This window comes from Oncorhynchus gorbuscha, linkage group LG14, assembly GCF_021184085.1.
Source record: "Oncorhynchus gorbuscha isolate QuinsamMale2020 ecotype Even-year linkage group LG14, OgorEven_v1.0, whole genome shotgun sequence".
Lineage (NCBI taxonomy): Eukaryota > Metazoa > Chordata > Actinopteri > Salmoniformes > Salmonidae > Oncorhynchus > Oncorhynchus gorbuscha.
Window position 1 is genome coordinate 83,428,860 of NC_060186.1, and position 23,858 is coordinate 83,452,717.

At 40.0% G+C, this 23,858-nt stretch overlaps 1 protein-coding gene across 1 annotated transcript in view; it reads right to left on the reverse strand.

The window, feature by feature from the left end:
* The window catches only part of LOC123995754 (runt-related transcription factor 2-like), a 231,598-nt gene that overhangs the window by 72,788 nt on the left and 134,952 nt on the right, over positions 1–23,858 (reverse strand). The window contains exons 3-4 of the mRNA XM_046299428.1: positions 20,567–20,717; positions 2,878–2,982 (exon numbers count right to left, since the gene is read on the reverse strand). Coding sequence (XP_046155384.1) covers positions 2,878–2,982; positions 20,567–20,717 — 256 coding nt within the window. The remainder of the gene's footprint in view (positions 1–2,877; positions 2,983–20,566; positions 20,718–23,858) is intronic.

Consider the following 23,858-nt stretch of genomic DNA (forward strand, 5'->3'; position numbering starts at 1 on the left):
CTCTCTCTCTCTCTCTCTCTCTCTCTCTCTGTCTCTCTCTCTCTCTCTCTCTGTCTCTCTCTCTGTCTCTCTGTCTCTCTGTCTCTCTCTCTCTAGTCTCTCTCTCTCTCTCTCTCTCTGTCTCTCTCTCTCTGGCTCTCTCTAAACAATATTACATGAGCAGTAAACATTACACTGACAGAAGTTCCTATGGAATAGAGACATTTCAAATGTCATATTATTATAAATTATGTCATATATATTATCATATATATGTCATATATATGTCATATATATTATATTATTTTTCTTGTGGCAAATCTTGCTGCTGTGATGTCACACTGTAGAATTTCACCCAGTAGATATTGGAGCTTATCAAAAGTGTAATTGTTTTTCAAATTCTTTGTGGATCTGTGTGATCTGAGGGAAATATGTCTCTCTAATATGGTCATACATTGGGCAGGAGATTAGGAAGTACAGCTCAGTTTCCACCTCATTTTGTGGGCAGTGAGCACATAGCCTGTCTTCTCTTGAGAGTCAGGTCTGCCTTCGGCAACCTTTCTCAATAGCAAGGCTATGCTCACTAAGTCTGTACATAGTCAAAGCTTTCCTTAATTTTGGGTCAGGTATTTTGGTAACTCTTTCCAATGTGTCAAGTCATTATATTTTTGTTTTCTCATGATTTGGTTGGTTGGAATTGTGTTTTCTGTCCTGGGGCTCTGTGGGGTCTGTTTGTGTTTGTGAACAGAGCCCCAGGACCAGCTTGCTTAGGGGACTCTTCTCCAGGTTCATCTCTCTGTAGGTGATGGCTTTGAATCGCTTCCTTTTAGGTGGTTATAGAATTGAATGTCTCTATTCTGGATTTTGATAATTAGTGGGTATCGGCCTGATTCTGCTCTGCATTATTTGGTGTTTTATGTTGTGCATATTTTTGCAGAATTCTGCAAGCATAGTTTGAATTTGGTGTTTGTCCCATTTTGTGACCTCACAGCCATGAAGGGCAATGGGTTCTATAACTGATTCAAGTATTTTTAGACAGATCCTAATTGGGATGTTTTGATGGCATAGAATGCCCTTCTTGTCTTGTCTCTCAGATCGTTCACAGTTTTGTGGAAGTTACCTGTGGCGCTGATGTTCATGTCGAGGTATGTATAGTTTTTGTGTGCTCTAGGGCAACAGTGTCGAGATGGAATTTGTATTTGTGGACCTGGCGACTGGACTTTTTTTTGGAACAAAATTATTTGACAGATTTACTGTCAGGTCTCAGGTCTGACAGAATCTGTGCAGAAGATCTAGGTGCTGCTGTAGGCCCTCCTTGGTTGGTGACAAAGCACCAGACAGTCAGCAAAACAGTAGACATTTGACTTCAGATCCCAGTAGGGTAGCCGGGTGCTCAGACCCCCCCCCCCCCCGTCTGTCTGTCTGTCTGTCTGTCTGTCTGTCTGTCTGTCTGTCTGTCTGTCTGTCTGTCTGTCTGTCTGTCTGTCTGTCTGTCTGTCTGTCTGTCTGTCCCTCTCTCTCTCTGCCTGTCTGTCTTTCTGCTTCTCTGTCTGTCTCCCTCTCTCTCTCTCTCTCTCTCTCTCTCTCTCTCTCTCTCTCTCTCTCTCTCTCTCTCTCTCTCTCTCTCTCTCTCTCTCCAATTACATTTACTGCTGAAGACTTTATTAACATGGCAAGTTAAATTACTTATATTGTCAAAGTATCTCTCTCTCTCGTTCTCTCTGTCTCCTTGTGCCCTATGTGTTTATAGGCCTGGGTAACAGAGAGACGAAGAGGGGGAGAGAGGGAAGTTGTTTGTGATTTGATAGTGTTCATTGAGACGCCAGAGTCGAGAATAATGTTTTTATGAATAGGGAGGGAGGAGAGGAAAGCGAGGGAGGAGAGAACAGCTGCCTGCCAGACCAGTTGGCACTAGATGGAAATAGTAAAAAAAATATATACTCTTCAGTTGTTTTTATAAGCACCATTAAATAGAGCTGAGGCTAGCACTCTGCTACCCCGTCTACCCCCCCACACACACACACACCATCTACCCCTAAAGCCCAGCCTCTCTTACCATTACGTAGGAAGCAACATGATTTCTCAGAGCACAGTTTAATTAAAGACCTGTTGATTGGCTCTTTAGATAATCAGACCTGTTGCTCTTTAGATGATCAGACCTGTTGATTGGCTCTTTAGATAATCAGACCTGTTGATTGGCTCTTTAGATGATCAGACCTGTTGATTGGCTCTTTAGATAATCAGACCTGTTGATTGGCTCTTTAGATGATCAGACCTGTTGATTGGCTCTTTAGATGATCAGACCTGTTGATTGGCTCTTCAGATGATCCGAGCTGTTGATTGGCTCCTTCAGATAAGGGCTCACAAGGGTCTAAGGCACTGCATCTCAGTGCTAGAGGCGTCACCACAGACCCTGGATTGATTCCAGGCTGTATCACAACCGGCCGTGAATGGGAGTCCCCTAATTGGCCAGGCATCGTCCGGGTTTGGACAGGCCGCCAATGTAAATAAGAATTTGTTCTTAACTGACTTGCCTCGTTAAATAAAATAAACAATCAGACCTATTACTTGGCTCTTTAGATGATCAGACCTGTTGATTGGCTCTTTAGATAATCAGTATTGTTGATTGGCTCTTTAGATAATCACACCTGTTTCCTATAAAGAAAAGCTCTGTTTGTGTTTGACTGGTTTTACTAGCTGTTACCATTCAGTCCAACAACACTTGACGTGCTGTGTGTGTGTGTGTGTGTGTGTGTGTGTGTGTGTGTGTGTGTGTGTGTGTGTGTGTGTGTGTGTGTGTGTGTGTGTGTGTGTGTGTGTGTGTGTGTGTGTGTGTGTGTGTGTGTGTGTGTGTGTGTGTGTGTGTGTGTGTGTGTGTGTGTGTGTGTGTGTACTCACTCCTTGGTTCACGGGGTCCGTCCACAGTGACTTTAATGGCTCGATGGTACGTTGCTACTTGAGGAGGGTTGGTGAACACTGTGATGGTCAACGTGAAGCTCTTTCCTGTGGGAACATCATCAGACACACTGAGTCAGAGGGGCCCAGGACAATCACCTGCATTCACTACTTAATTCACCACCATCTTGATTCAACAGTAAGGCATGGTACCCTAGTTGGGAAGAGATTTTCGATGTACCGATTCCATGGCACATATTTATAAACTGTTAATAAACTGATCCGCCAAACGACGCCAGAATAAAAACACTTAAAAAAAAAATATTATACAACATTTTTGCAACCAATAGAATGTGTGATATATTGGGGATACAACCCAGCTCTGCAGATTTGGATGTGAAGAGACAGAATCATGTGTTGTTTTGGTACTTTCCATGTGTAGCTTGTTTTTGGTCCAGAAATAGCTTCAGAATTGCAACATTTACTTGGAGTTAACTCTGCAAATAGCACTACAGGGTGATCTGAAAAGACATAGTCAATCAATCAATAATATAATAATACTCTTAGCAAAAATGTTTATCTTTAATTTAACGGAGAGACCTGTAGAAACTATGAAAATAAAAAGGTTCAGAAACAGCACAGTTGAAAAAATATATGGCACATAAAATCAGCAAAAAAAAAGAAATGTCCTCCCACTATCAAATGTGTTTATTTTCAGCAACCTTCACATGTGTAAATATTTGGATGAACATAACAAGATTCAACAACTGAGACATAAACTGAACAAGTTCCACAGACATGTGACTAACAGAAATGGAATAATGTGTCCCTGAACAAAGGGGGGGTTCAAAATCAAAAGTAACAGTCAGTATCTGGTGTGGCCACCAGCTGCATTAAGTACTGCAGTGCATCTCCTCCTCATGGACTGCACCAGATTTGCCAGTTCTTGCTGTGAGATGTTACCCCACTCTTGCACCAAGGCACCGGCAAGCTCCCAAACATTTATGGGGGGCCCTAGCCCTCACCCTCCAATCTAACAGGTCCCAGACATCTGTGGGGGGAATGGCCCTAGCCCTCACCCTCCAATCTAACAGGTCCCAGAAGTGCTCAATGGGATTGAGATTCAGGTTCTTCACTGACCATGGCAGAACACTGTTCCTGTCTTGCAGGAAATCACACACAGAACGAGCAGTATGACTGGTGGCATTGTCATGCTGGAGGGTCATGTCAGGATGAGCCTGCAGGAAGGGTACCACATGAGATTGCCTGCAATGACAGACCCTTCACCTCCAAATCGATCCCGCTCATGAAGTACAGGCCTCGGTGTAAAACTCAGTCCTTCAACGATAAACACAAATGCGACCATCACCCCTGGTGAGACAAAACCGCGACTCGTCAGTGAAGAGCACTTTTTGCCAGTCCTTTCTGGTCCAGCGACTGTGGGTTTGTGACCATAGGCGATGTTGTTGCCGGTGATGTCTGGTGAGGACCTGCCTTACAACAGGCTCTCAGCCTATTGCAAACAGTCTGAGCACTGTTGGAGGGATTGTGCGTTCCTGGTGTAACTCGGGCAGGTGTTGTTGCCATCCTGTACCTGTCCCTCAGGTGTGATGTTCGGACGTACCGATCCTGTGCAGGTGTTGTTGCCATCCTGTACCTGTCCCTCAGGTGTGATGTTCAGATGTACCGAACCTGTGCAGGTGTTGTTGCCATCCTGTACCTGTCCCACAGGTGTGATGTTCAGATGTACCGATCTTGTGCAGGTGTTGTTGCCATCCTGTACCTGTCCCACAGGTTTGATGTTCAGATGTACCGATCCTGTGCAGGTGTTGTTGCCATCCTGTACCTGTCCCACAGGTGTGATGTTCGGACGTACCGATCCTGTGCAGGTGTTGTTGCCATCCTGTACCTGTCCCACAGGTGTGATGTTCGGACGTGCCGATCCTGTACAGGTGTTGTTACATGTGGTCTGCCACTGCGAGGATGATCAGCTGTCCGTCCTGTCTCCCTGTAGCTCTGTCTTACACGTCTCACAGTACAGACATTGCAGTGTATTGCCCTGGCCACATCTGCAGTCCTCATGCCTCCTTGCAGCCTTAGGCACATTCATGCAGATGAGCAGGGAACCTGGGCATCTTTCTTTTGGTGTTTTTCAGTCAGTAGAAAAGCCTCTTTAGTGTCCTAAGTTTTCATTACTGTGACCTTAATTGCCTACCGTCTGTAAGCTGTTAGTGTCTTAATGACCGTTCCACAGGTGCATGTTCATTAAATGTTTATGGTTCATTGAATAAGCATGGGAAACAGTGTTTAAATCCTGGGTGTCACGTTCTGACCTTTATTTCCTTTGTTTTGTATTTATTTAGTATGGTCAGGGCGTGAGTTGGGTGGGCAGTCTATGTTTGTTTTTCTATGATTTGGGGATTTCTATGTTTCGGCCTAGTATGGTTCTCAATCAGAGGCAGGTGTAATTAGTTTATTCTCATTAGGGGAGGGCTGGTAGAGTTATGGGGAAAATAACAGAGTATATTTAATTAGTTTATTCTCATTAGGGGGGGAGTGGTAGAGTTATGGGGAAAATAACAGAGTATATTTAATTAGTTTATTCTCATTAGGGGAGGAGTGGTAGAGTTATGGGGAAAATAACAGAGTATATTTAATTAGTTTATTCTCATTACAGGAGTGGTAGAGTTATAAAATAACAGAGTATATTTAATTAGTTTATTCTCATTAGGGGAGGAGTGGTAGAGTTATGGGGAAAATAACAGAGTATATTTAATTAGTTTATTCTCATTAGGGGAGGAGTGGTAGAGTTATGGGGAAAATAACAGAGTATATTTAATTAGTTTATTCTCATTAGGGGAGGAGTGGTAGAGTTATGGGGAAAATAACAGAGTATATTTAATTAGTTTATTCTCATTAGGGAGGAGTGGTAGAGTTATGGGGAAATAACAGATAGATTTAATTAGTTTATTCTCATTAGGGGAGGAGTGGTAGAGTTTAAAATAACATATATTTAATTAGTTTATTCTCATTAGGGGAATATTATATAACAGATCTCAATTAGTTTATTCTCATTATAGATAAATATATAAAATAACAGAGTCTATTTAATTAGTTTATTCTCATATAGGAGTGGTAGATTAAAAATAATAGACATATTTAATTAGTTTATTCTCATTATAGAGTAAGAGTTATGGGGAAAATAACACATATTTAATTAGTTTATTCTACATATAGGAGTGGTAGAGTTATGGGGAAAATAACAGAGTATATTTAACATTTATTCATTATAGATAGATTATAATATAACAGAGTATATTTAATTAGTTTATTCATACATTATAGATAAATTATAAATAACAGATATATTTAATTAGTTTATTCTCATTACATATAGATAAAATAACAGATATATTTAATTAGTTTATTTATACATACATTATAGATAAATATATTTAATTATTTATTCTCATCTCAGTTAGTTTATACATACATATAGATAATTATTTATTCTCACACATCTAGAGTTATGTTTATACAGGAACACATACATACATATAGATAAATATATATATACACATCTCAGTTAGTTTATACATACATATAGATAAATATATATATACACATCTCAGTTAGTTTATACATACATATAGATAAATATATATATACACATCTCAGTTAGTTTATACATACATATAGATAAATATATATATACACATCTCAGTTAGTTTATACATACATATAGATAAATATATATATACACATCTCAGTTAGTTTATACATACATATAGATAAATATATATATACACATCTCAGTTAGTTTATACATACATATAGATAAATATATATATACACATCTCAGTTAGTTTATACATACATATAGATAAATATATATATACACATCTCAGTTAGTTTATACATACATATAGATAAATATATATATACACATCTCAGTTAGTTTATACATACATATAGATAAATATATATATACACATCTCAGTTAGTTTATACATACATATAGATAAATATATATATACACATCTCAGTTAGTTTATACATACATATAGATAAATATATATATACACATCTCAGTTAGTTTATACATACATATAGATAAATATATATATACACATCTCAGTTAGTTTATACATACATATAGATAAATATATATATACACATCTCAGTTAGTTTATACATACATATAGATAAATATATATATACACATCTCAGTTAGTTTATACATACATATAGATAAATATATATATACACATCTCAGTTAGTTTATACATACATATAGATAAATATATATATACACATCTCAGTTAGTTTATACATACATATAGATAAATATATATATACACATCTCAGTTAGTTTATACATACATATAGATAAATATATATATACACATCTCAGTTAGTTTATACATACATATAGATAAATATATATATACACATCTCAGTTAGTTTATACATACATATAGATAAATATATATATACACATCTCAGTTAGTTCATACATACATATAGATAAATATATATATACACATCTCAGTTAGTTTATACATACATATAGATAAATATATATATACACATCTCAGTTAGTTCATACATACATATAGATAAATATATATATACACATCTCAGTTAGTTTATACATACATATAGATAAATATATATATACACATCTCAGTTAGTTTATACATACATATAGATAAATATATGTCACGCCTTGTTCATTGTATTTAGTGTTTTTGTTATATGTTTGGGTAGGCCAGGGTGTGACATGGGTTTATATGTTGTTTTTCGTATTGGGGTTTGTAGTATTTGGGATCGAGGCTGATTAGGGGTGTTGTATAGGCTTGGCTGCCTGAGGCGATTCTCAATCAGAGTCAGGTGATTCTCGTTGTCTCTGATTGGGAACCGTATTTAGGTAGCCTGGTTTCGCTTTGTATTTCATTTCGTGGGTGTTTGTTCCTGTCTCTGTGTTGTAGTCACCAGATAGGCTGTAATTAGTTTCACGTTCCGTTTGTTGTTTTCGTCTTTATAAGTTATTTCATGTACCGTTCCGTTTTGTCTTCATTAAAGAAACATGAGTAACCAACACGCTGCATTTCGGTCCGACTCTCTTCCTTCAACAGACGAACGCCGTTACAATATATATATACACATCTTAGTTAGTTCATACATACATATAGATAAATATATATATACACATCTTAGTTTATACATACATATAGATAAATATATATATACACATCGTTGTTTTTTAAAGGAACACGATAGGAATAATACAGGAGCTATACGAGTAAAATCAGACTGATGTAGGAGTAGGATAGGAGAAATATAGGATACATATATTTTTATTTTATTTTACCTTTATTTAACGAGGCAAGTCAGTTAAGAACAAATTCTTATTTTCAATGACGGCCTATGTTCTGTCTGTTTGTACCTGTGTTAGTGTGTATGTTATGTCTGTTTGTACCTGTGTTAGTGAGTATGTTATGTCTGTTTGTACCTGTGTTAGTGTGTATGTTATGTCTGTTTGTACCTGTGTTAGTGTGTATGTTATGTCTGTTTGTACCTGTGTTAGTGTGTATGTTATGTCTGTTTGTACCTGTGTTAGTGTGTATGTTATCTCTGTTTGTACCTGTGTTAGTATGTTATGTCTGTTTGTACCTGTGTTAGTGTGTATGTTATGTCTGTTTGTACCTGTGTTAGTGTGTATGTTATGTCTGTTTGTACCTGTGTTAGTGTGTATGTTATGTCTGTTTGTACCTGTGTTAGTGTGTATGTTATGTCTGTTTGTACCTGTGTTAGTGTGTATGTTATGTCTGTTTGTACCTGTGTTAGTGTGTATGTTATGTCTGTTTGTACCTGTGTTAGTGTGTATGTTATTCTGTTTGTACCTGTGTTAGTGTGTATGTTATGTCTGTTTGTACCTGTGTTAGTGTGTATGTTATGTCTGTTTGTACCTGTGTTAGTGTGTATGTTATGTCTGTTTGTACCTGTGTTAGTGTGTATGTTATGTCTGTTTGTACCTGTGTTAGTGTGTATGTTATGTCTGTTTGTACCTGTGTTAGTGTGTATGTTATGTCTGTTTGTACCTGTGTTAGTGTGTATGTTCTGTCTGTTTGTACCTGTGTTAGTGTGTATGTTATGTCTGTTTGTACCTGTGTTAGTGTGTATGTTATGTCTGTTTGTACCTGTGTTAGTGTGTATGTTATGTCTGTTTGTACCTGTGTTATGTGTATGTTCTGTCTGTTTGTACCTGTGTTAGTGTGTATGTTATGTCTGTTTGTACCTGTGTTAGTGTGTATGTTATGTCTGTTTGTACCTGTGTTAGTGTGTATGTTATGTCTGTTTGTACCTGTGTTAGTGTGTATGTTATGTCTGTTTGTACCTGTGTTAGTGTGTATGTTATGTCTGTTTGTACCTGTGTTAGTGTGTATGTTATGTCTGTTTGTACCTGTGTTAGTGTGTATGTTATGTCTGTTTGTACCTGCTACTTGATGTGGAATAGAGTTCCATGTAGTCATGGCTCTATGTAGTACTGTGGAATAGAGTTCCATGTAGTCATGGCTCTATGTAGTACTGTGGAATAGAGTTCCATGTAGTCATGGCTCTATGTAGTACTGTGGAATAGAGTTCCATGTAGTCATGGCTCTATGTAGTACTGTGGAATAGAGTTCCATGTAGTCATGGCTCTATGTAGTACTGTGGAATAGAGTTCCATGTAGTCATGGCTCTATGTAGTACTGTGGAATAGAGTTCCATGTAGTCATGGCTCTATGTAGTACTGTGGAATAGAGTTCCATGTAGTCATGGCTCTATGTAGTACTGTGGAATAGAGTTCCATGTAGTCATGGCTCTATGTAGTACTGTGGAATAGAGTTCCATGTAGTCATGGCTCTATGTAGTACTGTGGAATAGAGTTCCATGTAGTCATGGCTCTATGTAGTACTGTGGAATAGAGTTCCATGTAGTCATGGCTCTATGTAGTACTGTGGAATAGAGTTCCATGTAGTCATGGCTCTATGTAGTACTGTGGAATAGAGTTCCATGTAGTCATGGCTCTATGTAGTACTGTGGAATAGAGTTCCATGTAGTCATGGCTCTATGTAGTACTGTGGAATAGAGTTCCACGTAGTCATGGCTCTATGTAGTACTGTGGAATAGAGTTCCATGTAGTCATGGCTCTATGTAGTATTGTGGAATAGAGTTCCGTGTAGTCATGGCTCTATGTAGTACTGTGGAATAGAGTTCCATGTAGTCATGGCTCTATGTAGTACTGTGGAATAGAGTTCCATGTAGTCATGGCTCTATGTAGTACTGTGGAATAGAGTTCCATGTAGTCATGGCTCTATGTAGTACTGTGGAATAGAGTTCCATGTAGTCATGGCTCTATGTAGTACTGTGGAATAGAGTTCCATGTAGTCATGGCTCTATGTAGTACTGTGGAATAGAGTTCCATGTAGTCATGGCTCTATGTAGTACTGTGGAATAGAGTTCCATGTAGTCATGGCTCTATGTAGTACTGTGGAATAGAGTTCCATGTAGTCATGGCTCTATGGCTCTAGTCATGGCTCTATGTAGTACTGTGGAATAGAGTTCCATGTAGTCATGGCTCTATGTAGTACTGTGGAATAGAGTTCCATGTAGTCATGGCTCTATGTAGTACTGTGGAATAGAGTTCCATGTAGTCATGGCTCTATGTAGTACTGTGGAATAGAGTTCCATGTAGTCATGGCTCTATGTAGTACTGTGGAATAGAGTTCCATGTAGTCATGGCTCTATGTAGTACTGTGGAATAGAGTTCCATGTAGTCATGGCTCTAATAGTACTGTGGAATAGTTCCATGTAGTCATGGCTCTATGTAGTACTGTGGAATAGAGTTCCATGTAGTCATGGCTCTATGTAGTACTGTGGAATAGAGTTCCATGTAGTCATGGCTCTATGTAGTACTGTGGAATAGAGTTCCATGTAGTCATGTCTCTATGTAGTACTGTGGAATAGAGTTCCATGTAGTCATGGCTCTATGTAGTACTGTGGAATAGAGTTCCATGTAGTCATGGCTCTATGTAGTACTGTGGAATAGAGTTCCATGTAGTCATGGCTCTATTTAGTACTGTGGAATAGAGTTACATGTAGTCATGTCTCTATGTAGTACTGTGGAATAGAGTTCCATGTAGTCATGGCTCTATGTAGTACTGTGGAATAGAGTTCCGTGTAGTCATGGCTCTATGTAGTACTGTGGAATAGAGTTCCATGTAGTCATGGCTCTATGTAGTACTGTGGAATAGAGTTCCATGTAGTCATGGCTCTCCGTAGTACTGTGGAATATAGTTCCATGTAGTCATGGTTCTATGTAGTACTGTGGAATATAGTTCCATGTAGCCATGGCTCTCCGTAGTACTGTGTCTGTTCTGGACTTGGAAATGTCAATTAGTAAATAAAGTCAGGAGGAGAAATTTGCCTGAAAAGTCTTATAATAAGATGCATGGACTCACTCTGTGTGCAATAATAGTGTTTATCATGATTTCTGAATGACTACCTCATCTCTGTACCCCACACATACAATTATCTGTAAGGTCCCTCATCTCTGTACCCCACACATACTGTAAGGTCCCTCATCTCTGTACCCCACACATACTGTAAGGTCCCTCATCTCTGTACCCCACACATACTGTAAGGTCCCTCATCTCTGTACCCCACACATACTGTAAGGTCCCTCATCTCTGTACCCCACACATACAAGTATCTGTAAGGTCCCTCATCTCTGTACCCCACACATACAAGTTATCTGTAAGGTCCCTCATCTCTGTACCCCACACATACAAGTATCTGTAAGGTCCCTCATCTCTGTAAAGCTGTAAGGTCCCTCACATTGAATATCCCTTCTCTGTAGCATGGTTATCTGTAAGTCCCTATTAATTACACTTTGGATCTCTGTACCCCCACACATATCAAGGTCCCTCATCTCTGTAAAGATACATTATCTGTGTCCTTCTCTGTAGCAGTTGGGAAGGACATTGAATATCCCTTTGAGCATGGTGAAGTTATTAATTACACCATGGTATGGGGACTTTAAATACATGTGTCCTTCCTAACTCAGTTGCCGGAGAGGAAGAAACCACTGAGGATGATTTCACCATGAGGCCAATGGTGACTTTAAAACAGTTACAGAGTTTAATGGCTGTGATAGGAGAACACTGAGGATGGATCAACAACATTGTAGTTACTCCACAACACTAACCTAAAGGACAGAGTTTAATGGCTGTGATAGGAGAACACTGAGGATGGATCAACAACATGGTAGTTACTCCACAATACTAACCTAAATGACAGAGTGAAAAGAAGGAAGCCTGTACAGAATAAAAATATTCCAAAATGTCATCCTGTTTGTAACAAGGCAATAATGTAATACTGCAAAAATATGTGGCAAAGCAATACATTTTTTGTACTGAATACAAATTGTTATGTTTGGGAAAAATCCAATAAAACACATTACTCAGGAAACACTTAATATTTTCAAGCATAGTGGTGGCTGCATCATGTTATGGGTATGCTTGTAATAGTCAAGGACTTGAGATTTTCAGGATAAAAAAGAAACCGAATGGAGCTACACACAGGCAAAATCGTAGAGGAAAACCTGCTTTCCCTCAGGATAATAATCCACATTTCAGCAGGTCAACAATCTAAAACACAAGGTCAAATCTACACTGGAGTTGCTGACCAAGATGACAGGGAATGTTCCTGAGTGGCCGAGTTACAGCTTTGACTTAAATCTACTTAAAAAATCTATGGCAAGACCTGAAAATGGTTGTCAAGCAATGATCAACAACCAATTTGACAGAGCTTGAACAATTTTTAAAAGAATAAATGACCAAATGTTGTACAATCCAGGTGTGGAAAGTTCTTAGAGACTTACCCAGAAAGACTCACAGCTGTAATCGCTGCCAAAGGTGCTTCAGACTCATGGGTGTGAAGACTTATGAGATATTGAGATATTTCTGTATTTCATTATCAATAAGTTGTCTAAAAACACGTTTTCACTTTGTCATTATGGGGTATTGTGTGTAGATGGATGAACATTGGTTTTACATTCAGAACATTGAAGCATTTTAAAACAGATATATAGATGTAGACCCTAACTGTGGCCTAAATTCAGATAGATACAGTGCATTTGGCAAGTATTCAGACCCCTTGAATATTTCCACATTTTGTTGAGTTAAAGCCTTATTCTAAAATTGATTAAATTGTTTGTTTTTTTTCCTCATCAATCTACTCACAATACACCATAATGTCAAGCAAAAACTGATTTTTAGAACATTTTGCAAATATATATATATTTTTTATATAAATATTCAGACCCTTTACTCAGTGCTTTGTTGAAGCACCTTTGGCAACAATAACAGACTCGAGTCTTCTTGGGTATGATGCTAGAAGCTTGGCACACCTGTATTTGGTGAGTTTCTCCCATCCTTCTCTGCAAATCCTCTCAAGCTCTGTCAATTTTAAAGGGCGAAAAATGTGATTTTCTTTCAAAAACTAAGGACATTTCTAAGTGACTCCAATCTTTTGAACGGTAGTGCATGTTGTCAACAGGTCAACAGTATTTGGTCAACAGGTCAACAGTATGTGGTCAACAGTATATGGTCAACAGGTCAACAGTATTTGGTCAACAGGTCAACAGTATGTGGTCAACAGTATGTGGTCAACAGGTCAACAGTATTTGGTCAACAGTATGTGGTCAACAGGTCAACAGTATGTGGTCAACAGTATGTGGTCAACAGGTCAACAGTATGTGGTCAACAGTATATGGTCAACAGGTCAACAGTATGTGGTCAACAGTATGTGGTCAACAGTATGTGGTCAACAGGTCAACAGGTCAACAGTATGTGGTCAACAGGTCAACAGTATGTGGTCAACAGGTCAACAGGTCAACAGTATGTGGTCAACAGGTCAACAGTATGTGGTCAACAGGTCAACAGGTCAACAGGTCAACAGTATGTGGTCAACAGGTCAACAGTATGTGGTCAACAGGTCAACAGGTCAACAGTATTTGGTCAACAGGTCAACAGGTCAACAGTATGTGGTCAACAGGTCAACAGTATGTGGTCAACAGGTCAACAGTATTTGGTCAACAGGTCAATAGTATGTGGTCAATAGGTCAACAGTATTTGGTCAACAGGTCAACAGTATTTGGTCAACAGGTCAACAGTATGTGGTCAACAGGTCAACAGGTCAACAGTATGTGGTCAACAGGTCAACAGGTCAACAGTATGTGGTCAACAGGTCAACAGTATGTGGTCAACAGTATGTCAACAGGTCAACAGTATGTGGTCAACAGGTCAACAGTATGTGGTCAACAGGTCAACAGTATGTGGTCAACAGGTCAACAGTATGTGGTCAACAGGTCAACAGGTCAACAGTATGTGGTCAACAGGTCAACAGTATGTGGTCAACAGTATGTCAACATGTTAACAGTATGTGGTCAACAGTATGTGGTCAACAGCATGTGGTCAACAGCATGTGGTCAACAAGTCAACAGTATGTGGTCAACAGTATGTGGTCAACAGGTCAACAGTATGTGGTCAACAGGTCAACAGGTCAACAGGTCAACAGTATGTGGTCAACAGTATGTGGTCAACAGTATGTGGTCAACAGGTCAACAGTATGTGGTCAACAGGTCAACAGTATGTGGTCAACAGTATGTGGTCAACAGGTCAACAGTATGTGGTCAACAGGTCAACAGGTCAACAGTATGTGGTCAACAGGTCAACAGGTCAACAGGTCAACAGGTCAACAGGTCAACAGTATGTGGTCAACAGGTCAACAGGTCAACAGTATTTGGTCAACAGGTCAACAGGTCAACAGTATGTGGTCAACAGGTCAACAGTATTTGGTCAACAGGTCAACAGTATTTGGTCAACAGGTCAACAGTATGTGGTCAACAGGTCAACAGGTCAACAGTATGTGGTCAACAGGTCAACAGGTCAACAGTATGTGGTCAACAGGTCAACAGGTCAACAGTATGTGGTCAACAGGTCAACAGTATGTGGTCAACAGGTCAACAGGTCAACAGGTCAACAGTATGTGGTCAACAGGTCAACAGTATGTGGTCAACATGTCAACAGTATGTGGTCAACAGGTCAACAGTATGTGGTCAACAGTATGTGGTCAACAGTATGTGGTCAACAGTATGTGGTCAACAGGTCAACAGTATGTGGTCAACAGGTCAACAGTATGTGGTCAACAGGTCATGTGGTCAACAGGTCAACAGTATGTGGTCAACAGTATGTGGTCAACAGTATGTGGTCAACAGGTCAACAGTATGTGGTCAACAGTATGTGGTCAACAGTATGTGGTCAACAGGTCAACAGGTCAACAGTATGTGGTCAACAGGTCAACAGTATGTGGTCAACAGGTCAACAGGTCAACAGTATGTGGTCAACAGGTCAACAGTATGTGGTCAACAGGTCAACAGGTCAACAGGTCAACAGTATGTGGTCAACAGGTCAACAGTATGTGGTCAACAGGTCAACAGGTCAACAGTATTTGGTCAACAGGTCAACAGGTCAACAGTATGTGGTCAACAGGTCAACAGTATGTGGTCAACAGGTCAACAGTATTTGGTCAACAGGTCAATAGTATGTGGTCAATAGGTCAACAGTATTTGGTCAACAGGTCAACAGTATTTGGTCAACAGGTCAACAGTATGTGGTCAACAGGTCAACAGGTCAACAGTATGTGGTCAACAGGTCAACAGGTCAACAGTATGTGGTCAACAGGTCAACAGTATGTGGTCAACAGTATGTGGTCAACAGGTCAACAGTATGTGGTCAACAGGTCAACAGTATGTGGTCAACAGGTCAACAGTATGTGGTCAACAGGTCAACAGTATGTGGTCAACAGGTCAACAGGTCAACAGTATGTGGTCAACAGGTCAACAGTATGTGGTCAACAGTATGTGGTCAACAGCATGTCAACAGCATGTGGTCAACAGGTCAACAGTATGTGGTCAACAGTATGTGGTCAACAGGTCAACAGTATGTGGTCAACAGGTCAACAGGTCAACAGGTCAACAGTATGTGGTCAACAGTATGTGGTCAACAGTATGTGGTCAACAGGTCAACAGTATGTGGTCAACAGGTCAACAGTATGTGGTTAACAGTATGTGGTCAACAGGTCAACAGTATGTGGTCAACAGGTCAACAGGTCAACAGTATGTGGTCAACAGGTCAACAGGTCAACAGGTCAACAGGTCAACAGGTCAACAGTATGTGGTCAACAGGTCAACAGGTCAACAGTATTTGGTCAACAGGTCAACAGGTCAACAGTATGTGGTCAACAGGTCAACAGTATTTGGTCAACAGGTCAACAGTATTTGGTCAACAGGTCAACAGTATGTGGTCAACAGGTCAACAGGTCAACAGTATGTGGTCAACAGGTCAACAGGTCAACAGTATGTGGTCAACAGGTCAACAGGTCAACAGTATGTGGTCAACAGGTCAACAGTATGTGGTCAACAGGTCAACAGGTCAACAGGTCAACAGTATGTGGTCAACAGGTCAACAGTATGTGGTCAACATGTCAACAGTATGTGGTCAACAGGTCAACAGTATGTGGTCAACAGTATGTGGTCAACAGTATGTGGTCAACAGTATGTGGTCAACAGGTCAACAGTATGTGGTCAACAGGTCAACAGTATGTGGTCAACAGGTCAACAGGTCAACAGTATGTGGTCAACAGTATGTGGTCAACAGTATGTGGTCAACAGGTCAACAGTATGTGGTCAACAGGTCAACAGGTCAACAGGTCAACAGTATGTGGTCAGATTATGTGGTCAACAGTATGTGGTCAACAGGTCAACAGTATGTGGTCAACAGGTCAACAGTATGTGGTCAACAGTATGTGGTCAACAGTATGTGGTCAACAGGTCAACAGGTCAACAGTATGTGGTCAACAGGTCAACAGTATGTGGTCAACAGGTCAACAGGTCAACAGGTCAACAGTATGTGGTCAACAGGTTAACAGTATGTGGTCAACAGGTCAACAGGTCAACAGGTCAACAGTATGTGGTCAACAGGTCAACAGTATGTGGTCAACAGGTCAACAGGTCAACAGGTCAACAGTATGTGGTCAACAGGTCAACAGTATGTGGTCAACAGGTCAACAGTATGTGGCCAACAGGTCAACAGGTCAACAGTATGTGGTCAACAGGTCAACAGGTCAACAGTATGTGGTCAACAGGTCAACAGGTCAACAGTATGTGGTCAACAGGTCAACAGGTCAACAGGTCAACAGTATGTGGTCAACAGGTCAACAGGTCAACAGTATGTGGTCAACAGGTCAACAGTATGTGGTCAACAGGTCAACAGGTCAACAGTATGTGGTCAACAGGTCAACAGGTCAACAGGTCAACAGTATGTGGTCAACAGGTCAAGAGTATGTGGTCAACAGGTCAACAGGTCAACAGTATGTGGTCAACAGTATGTGGTCAACAGGTCAACACTATGTGGTCAACAGGTCAACAGGTCAACAGTATGTGGTCAACAGGTCAACAGTATGTGGTCAACAGTATGTGGTCAACAGGATGTGGTCAACAGGTCAACAATATGTGGTCAACAGTATGTGGTCAACAGGTCAACAGTATGTGGTCAACAGGTCAACAGGTCAACAGGTCAACAGTATGTGGTCAACAGCATGTGGTCAACAGGTCAACAGTATGTGGTCAACATGTCAACAATATGTGGTCAACAGGTCAACAGTATGTGGTCAACAGGTCAACAGTATGTGGTCAACATGTCAACAGTATGTGGTCAACAGGTCAACAATACGTGGTCAACAGCATGTGGTCAACAGCATGTGGTCAACAGGTCAACAGTATGTGGTCAACAGCATGTGGTCAACAGCATGTGGTCAACAGCATGTGGTCAACAGGTCAACAGTATGTGGTCAACAGCATGTGGTCAACAGCATGTGGTCAACAGGTCAACAGTATGTGGTCAACAGGTCAACAATATGTGGTCACATGTCAACAGTGTGTGGTCAACAGGTCAACAGTATGTGGTCAACAGGCCAACAGTATGTGGTCACAGGTCAACAGTATGTGGTCAACAGATCAACAGTTTGTGGTCAACATGTCAACAGTATGTGGTCAACAGGTCAACAGTTTGTGGTCAACATGTCAACAGTATGTGGTCAACAGGCCAACAGTATGTGGTCAACAGGTGAACAGTGTGTGGTCAACAGGTCAACAGTTTGTGGTCAACATGTCAACAGTATGTGGTCAACAGGTGAACAGTGTGGGTCAACATGTCAACAGTATATGGTCAACAGGTCAACAGGTGAACAGTGTGTGGTCAACAGTCCTCCAATCCAGGAATTAAATAAATCATCAAAATAAAAGTATCTCGCTTTAAATATTTTAGTAAAATGCTCCACAATGACTGGGCAGCAAAGCTAAAAGCACTCCTACCCTTTTAGGGTTTGGAATATTTTATAAAATGCAATTTTGAGATCTCAGACGGTCGTGTCCATGAGTCTGTAGGTTGAATAAAATGCTGAAATATACTAGCAGCCTCCCTAAGAAGGCCTTGTAGAGTAACACGTTAGTCTGTAATTTCACGGTTAAGGAGGGCTTTGTGTTTGTTACAGATCTAAGAGCAGATTGGTAGAGCGTATCTAGTGTGTCTCGGTAGGACCCATCACCATAGTCCAACAAAGGCTAAATAGTGGCTGCAACAAGATATTTTCTAGCTTAAAATTAAACCAAAACTAAAGAAAAGCCTAGATTAAGTTTAAGCTTTTTAGTGGGCTGTTGAACTTGGCTTGTTTTGCTGAATGACTAGCTGAGGCAGACTAGGGCTTGTTTTGCTGAGTGACTAGCTGAGGCAGACTAGGGCTTGTTTTGCTGAGTGACTATCTGAGGCAGACTAGGGGCTTGTTTTGCTGAATGACTAGCTGAGGCCAACTAGGGGCTTGTTTTGCTGAGTGACTATCTGAGGCAGACTAGGGGCTGTTTTGCTGAGTGACTATCTGAGGCAGACTAGGGGCTTGTTTTGCTGAATGACTAGCTGAGGCAGACTAGGGGCTTGTTTTGCTGAATGACTAGCTGAGGCCAACTAGGGGCTTGTTTTGCTGAGTGACTAGCTGAGGCCAACTAGGGGCTTGTTTTGCTGAGTGACTAGCTGAGGCCAACTAGGGGCTTGTTTTGCTGAGTGACTATCTGAGGCAGACTAGGGGCTTGTTTTGCTGAGTGACTATCTGAGGCAGACTAGGGGCTTGTTTTGCTGAGTGACTATCTGAGGCAGACTAGGGGCTTGTTTTGCTGAGTGACTATCTGAGGCAGACTAGGGGCTTGTTTTGCTGAGTGACTATCTGAGGCAGACTAGGGGCTTGTTTTGCTGAGTGACTATCTGAGGCAGACTAGGGGCTTGTTTTGCTGAGTGACTATCTGAGGCAGACTAGGGGCTTGTTTTGCTGAGTGACTATCTGAGGCAGACTAGGGGCTTGTTTTGCTGAGTGACTATCTGAGGCAGACTAGGGCTTGTTTTGCTGAGTGACTATCTGAGGCAGACTAGGGGCTTGTTTTGCTGATCTAATAATAATGACTTATAGACAGTTGAAGTCAGAAGTTTACATACACTTAGCTTGGAGTCATTAAAACTCTTTTTTTCAACCACTCCACACATTTCTTGTTAACAAAATATAGTTTTGACAAGTCGGTTAGGACATCTACTTCACAGACAGATTATTTCACTTATAAGTCACTGTATAACGATTCTAGTGGGTCAGAAGTTTACATACACTAAGTTGACTGTGCCTTTAAACAGCTTGGAAAATTCCAGAAAATGATGTTGAAATTATGTTTGGAGAAAGGGGGAGGCTTACAAGTCGAAGAACACCATCCCAACCGTGAAGCACAGGGGGTGGCAGCATCATGTTGTGGGGGTGCTTTGCTGCAGGAGGGACTGGTGGCACTTCACAAAATAGATGGCATCATGAGGATGAAAATGATGTGGATATACTGAAGCAACGTCTCAAGACATCAGTCAAGAAGTTGAAGCTCGGTCGCAAATGGGTCTTCCAAATGGACAATGGCCCCAAGCATACTTCCAAAGTTGTGGCAAAATGGCTTAAGGACAACAAAGGCAAGATATTGGAGTGGCCATCACAAAGCCCTGACCTCAATCCTATAGAACATTTGTGGTCAGAGCTGAAAGAGCGTGTGCGAGCAAGGAGGCCCACAAACCTGACTCAGTTACAACAGCTCTGTCAGGAGGAATGGGCCAAAATGCACCCAACTTAATGTGGGAAGCTTGTGGAAGGCTACCCGAAACATTTGACCCAAGTTAAACAATTTAGGCAATGCTACCAAATACTAATTGAGTGTATGTAAACTTCTGACCCACTGGGAATGTGATGAAATAAAAGCTGAAATAAATCATTCTCTCTACTATTATTCTGACGTTTCACATTCTTAAAATAAAGTGGTGATCCTAACTGACCTAAAATAGGGAATTTTTACTAATTAAATGTCCGGAATTGAGAAAAACTGGGTTTAAATGTATTTGGCGGTGTATGTATGTAAACTTCCGACTTCAACTGTACGTAGATATGAAGATATAGACACTAACATGCGGCCTACATTCAGTTAGATATAGATCCAGATAGTATAGACACTGACCCCGTCCACTGCGGCCCACGAAGGTCGTTAAACGAGCCACCTGGTTCTTCATCACTCCCGATGCGTTCCGCAGCTCGGCCGAGTAGTTCTCATCGTTTCCCGCCATCACCGTTACGACCGTCCCATCAGTCACCTCTCCCAACCCCACAACCTGGAGAGGATTGGATGCTGGGATGTCATAGATGACTAAGCACAGAACGGAGCCTCCACACAAAATGGTGCCTAACTTTCCTTTGATACCTTAGCCTTTTTTGGGGGGGGGGGGGGTTGTAGATTTCTCCTGATGTGTTAAGGGATTTGCCTATTAGGTGGATTCAGCTTGAGTTCAGACCAGTTTCGACCGCTGAATATGTCTGTCACTGTTTTGGGGTGAAATAACTCATTAGATCGCTCATTATAATGAAACTGAATATAACATAATACTGGGAGAAACTGAAACTAACCTGATACTGGGAGAAACTGAGACTAACCTGATACTGGGAGAAACTGAAACTAACCTGATACTGGGAGAAACTGAAACTAACCTGATACTGGGAGAAACTGAAACTAACCTGATACTGGGAGAAACTAAAACTAACCTGATACTGGGAGAAACTGAAACTAACCTGATACTGGGAGAAACTGAAACTAACCTGATACTGGGAGAAACTGAAACTAACCTGATACTGGGAGAAACTGAAACTAACCTGATACTGGGAGAAACTGAAACTAACCTGATACTGGGAGAAACTAAAACTAACCTGATACTGGGAGAAACTAAAACTAACCTGATACTGGGAGAAACTGAAACTAACCTGGTACTGGGAGAAACTAAAACTAACCTGATACTGGGAGAAACTGAAACTAACCTGATACTGGGAGAAACTGAAACTAACCTGATACTGGGAGAAACTGAAACTAACCTGATACTGGGAGAAACTGAAACTAACCTGATACTGGGAGAAACTGAAACTAACCTGATACTGGGAGAAACTGAAACTAACCTGATACTGGGAGAAACTGAAACTAACCTGATACTGGGAGAAACTGAAACTAACCTGATACTGGGAGAAACTAAAACTAACCTGATACTGGGAGAAACTGAAACTAACCTGATACTGGGAGAAACTAAAACTAACCTGATACTGGGAGAAACTAAAACTAACCTGATACTGGGAGAAACTGAAACTAACCTGATACTGGGAGAAACTAAAACTAACCTGATACTGGGAGAAACTGAAACTAACCTGATACTGGGAGAAACTGAAACTAACCTGATACTGGGAGAAACTGAAACTAACCTGATACTGGGAGAAACTGAAACTAACCTGATACTGGGAGAAACTGAAACTAACCTGATACTGGGAGAAACTGAAACTAACCTGATACTGGGAGAAACTAAAACTAACCTGATACTGGGAGAAACTGAAACTAACCTGATACTGGGAGAAACTGAAACTAACCTGATACTGGGAGAAACTGAAACTAACCTGATACTGGGAGAAACTAAAAGAGGCAAAAATTGTATTTATACTACTACTATATTACATGTATGTTACAATTCAGTTGTTTATTTTGTATTAACAGCCCAAGATAGTTTAAAGGTATAGATTTCCCTAAGGACCTTTCAAATCCAATCACATTTGATTTATCACAAGCACAGAATACAACAGGTGTAAACCTTAACAGTGAAATGCTGACTGACAAGCCCTTTCTCAACAATGCAGCGCTAAACAAGTAGGACATGTAATGATACTAGACCATATAGTAGTAAATGGACTCGGTAGAAAGGTGGTTGGGCTGAGGATGAGGCCTTCTCACTGACACTATATTACAATGCTTCAGTTCTACACGGGATGAATCCTATTTTAAAAATTATATTTAAAAAAATATCTAAAAAAATCTAAATCTCTTTTCAAACTTATATGTTTTATTTTTATATATACACATGTCAATATCTTCTCCATCATGTCAGTGAGTAGGACGTTTGAACATTATAGTGTGTAAACCGAGATAGCTGGAGGCTAGCTCTACCATAAACAATAAATAAACATAATTACAGGTGGAACTACGGCCCGTCTGTAGTCTACAGGTAACAGCTATATTAATAATAAAACCATGTTAATGACCATGGGGTGAAATTAGAACGTATTGTCAACACTAAAGAAATACTTAGAAACATGATTGTTTAATATACAGATAAATATTCTATCAGTGTTTAGTTATATTAATATGATGTAAAATGGTATTTGAACAACGTTCAGAAGGCTCCTTTGCGGCCTGCGATGACATCGACAACAAAATAGGCCTACATTGAACGGCAGACAGGTATTCATTGGAAAAAAAATAGAAAACATTATCAGACAAATTATTGTATATATTATTTATTTTGTGTATTATTTTTTTACGCGGCAAAATTAAAGGATGAGTTATATGAGTTTGGTGTTTCCGGTAATGCTCTAGGCCTATATGTTAAATCAACATCCGTAATGAATTAATATATATTTACAAGGAACAGATGAAGTTGTATAATTGTGGAAAAAAAATCCAGGCCTAAATTGAAATATTTAGCAATATTTTCATCAAACGCATCTATTTTCGTGTTTATTTAGGACACCGTATATATACCGGTAGCTGTATGCCTGCATTTCATTTGATGTAATTATGTAATTACAATTAGGACAGCAAATGTGTAAAATGTCCGTCAATTTCGAAGTTAATTTGAGTGGTGAAAAAAATAATTATTTCAGTAAGCGTGAGGTGTATATCATATCTAACGGCGCTGTGATTAATAACACCAGTCTGTCTGTCTGTCTCCCAACGGCTGAGACAATAACAGAGATGCGTCATGAACATTGGTTTTAAGTTAACATACACAAGATGTCTCCATTTCACGCCCCGCTGCTCCCAATTATCAGCTTTACACAATAATGCTTTGTTAATTATCAGCTTTACACAATACTAATAATTAAATCCTCTACGAAGCACGCGACTCTGTCTGCTCTGCTCTCCTCAATACAAATCTGTTTAAATAAACCAGCCACATCTGCAGACCTGCTATAGCGAACACAAATATTATAGGAATAGGCCTAACACAAATTATTATTATAATTTGTAAAACTAATTTATGGCAGAGCAATAGCCTACTATTTTATAAAACATAAACACATTAATTTTCCCGGCCCAAACCCCTCAGTACAGAAATTTAAAAGAAGACGTTTTCTCCCCGTTGCTACGTAAGCCTACAAAATATTTGAAGTTGAGTAGTGTAAAGGTTGTTTTACCCAGATATATTTAATATAAAATATAAATA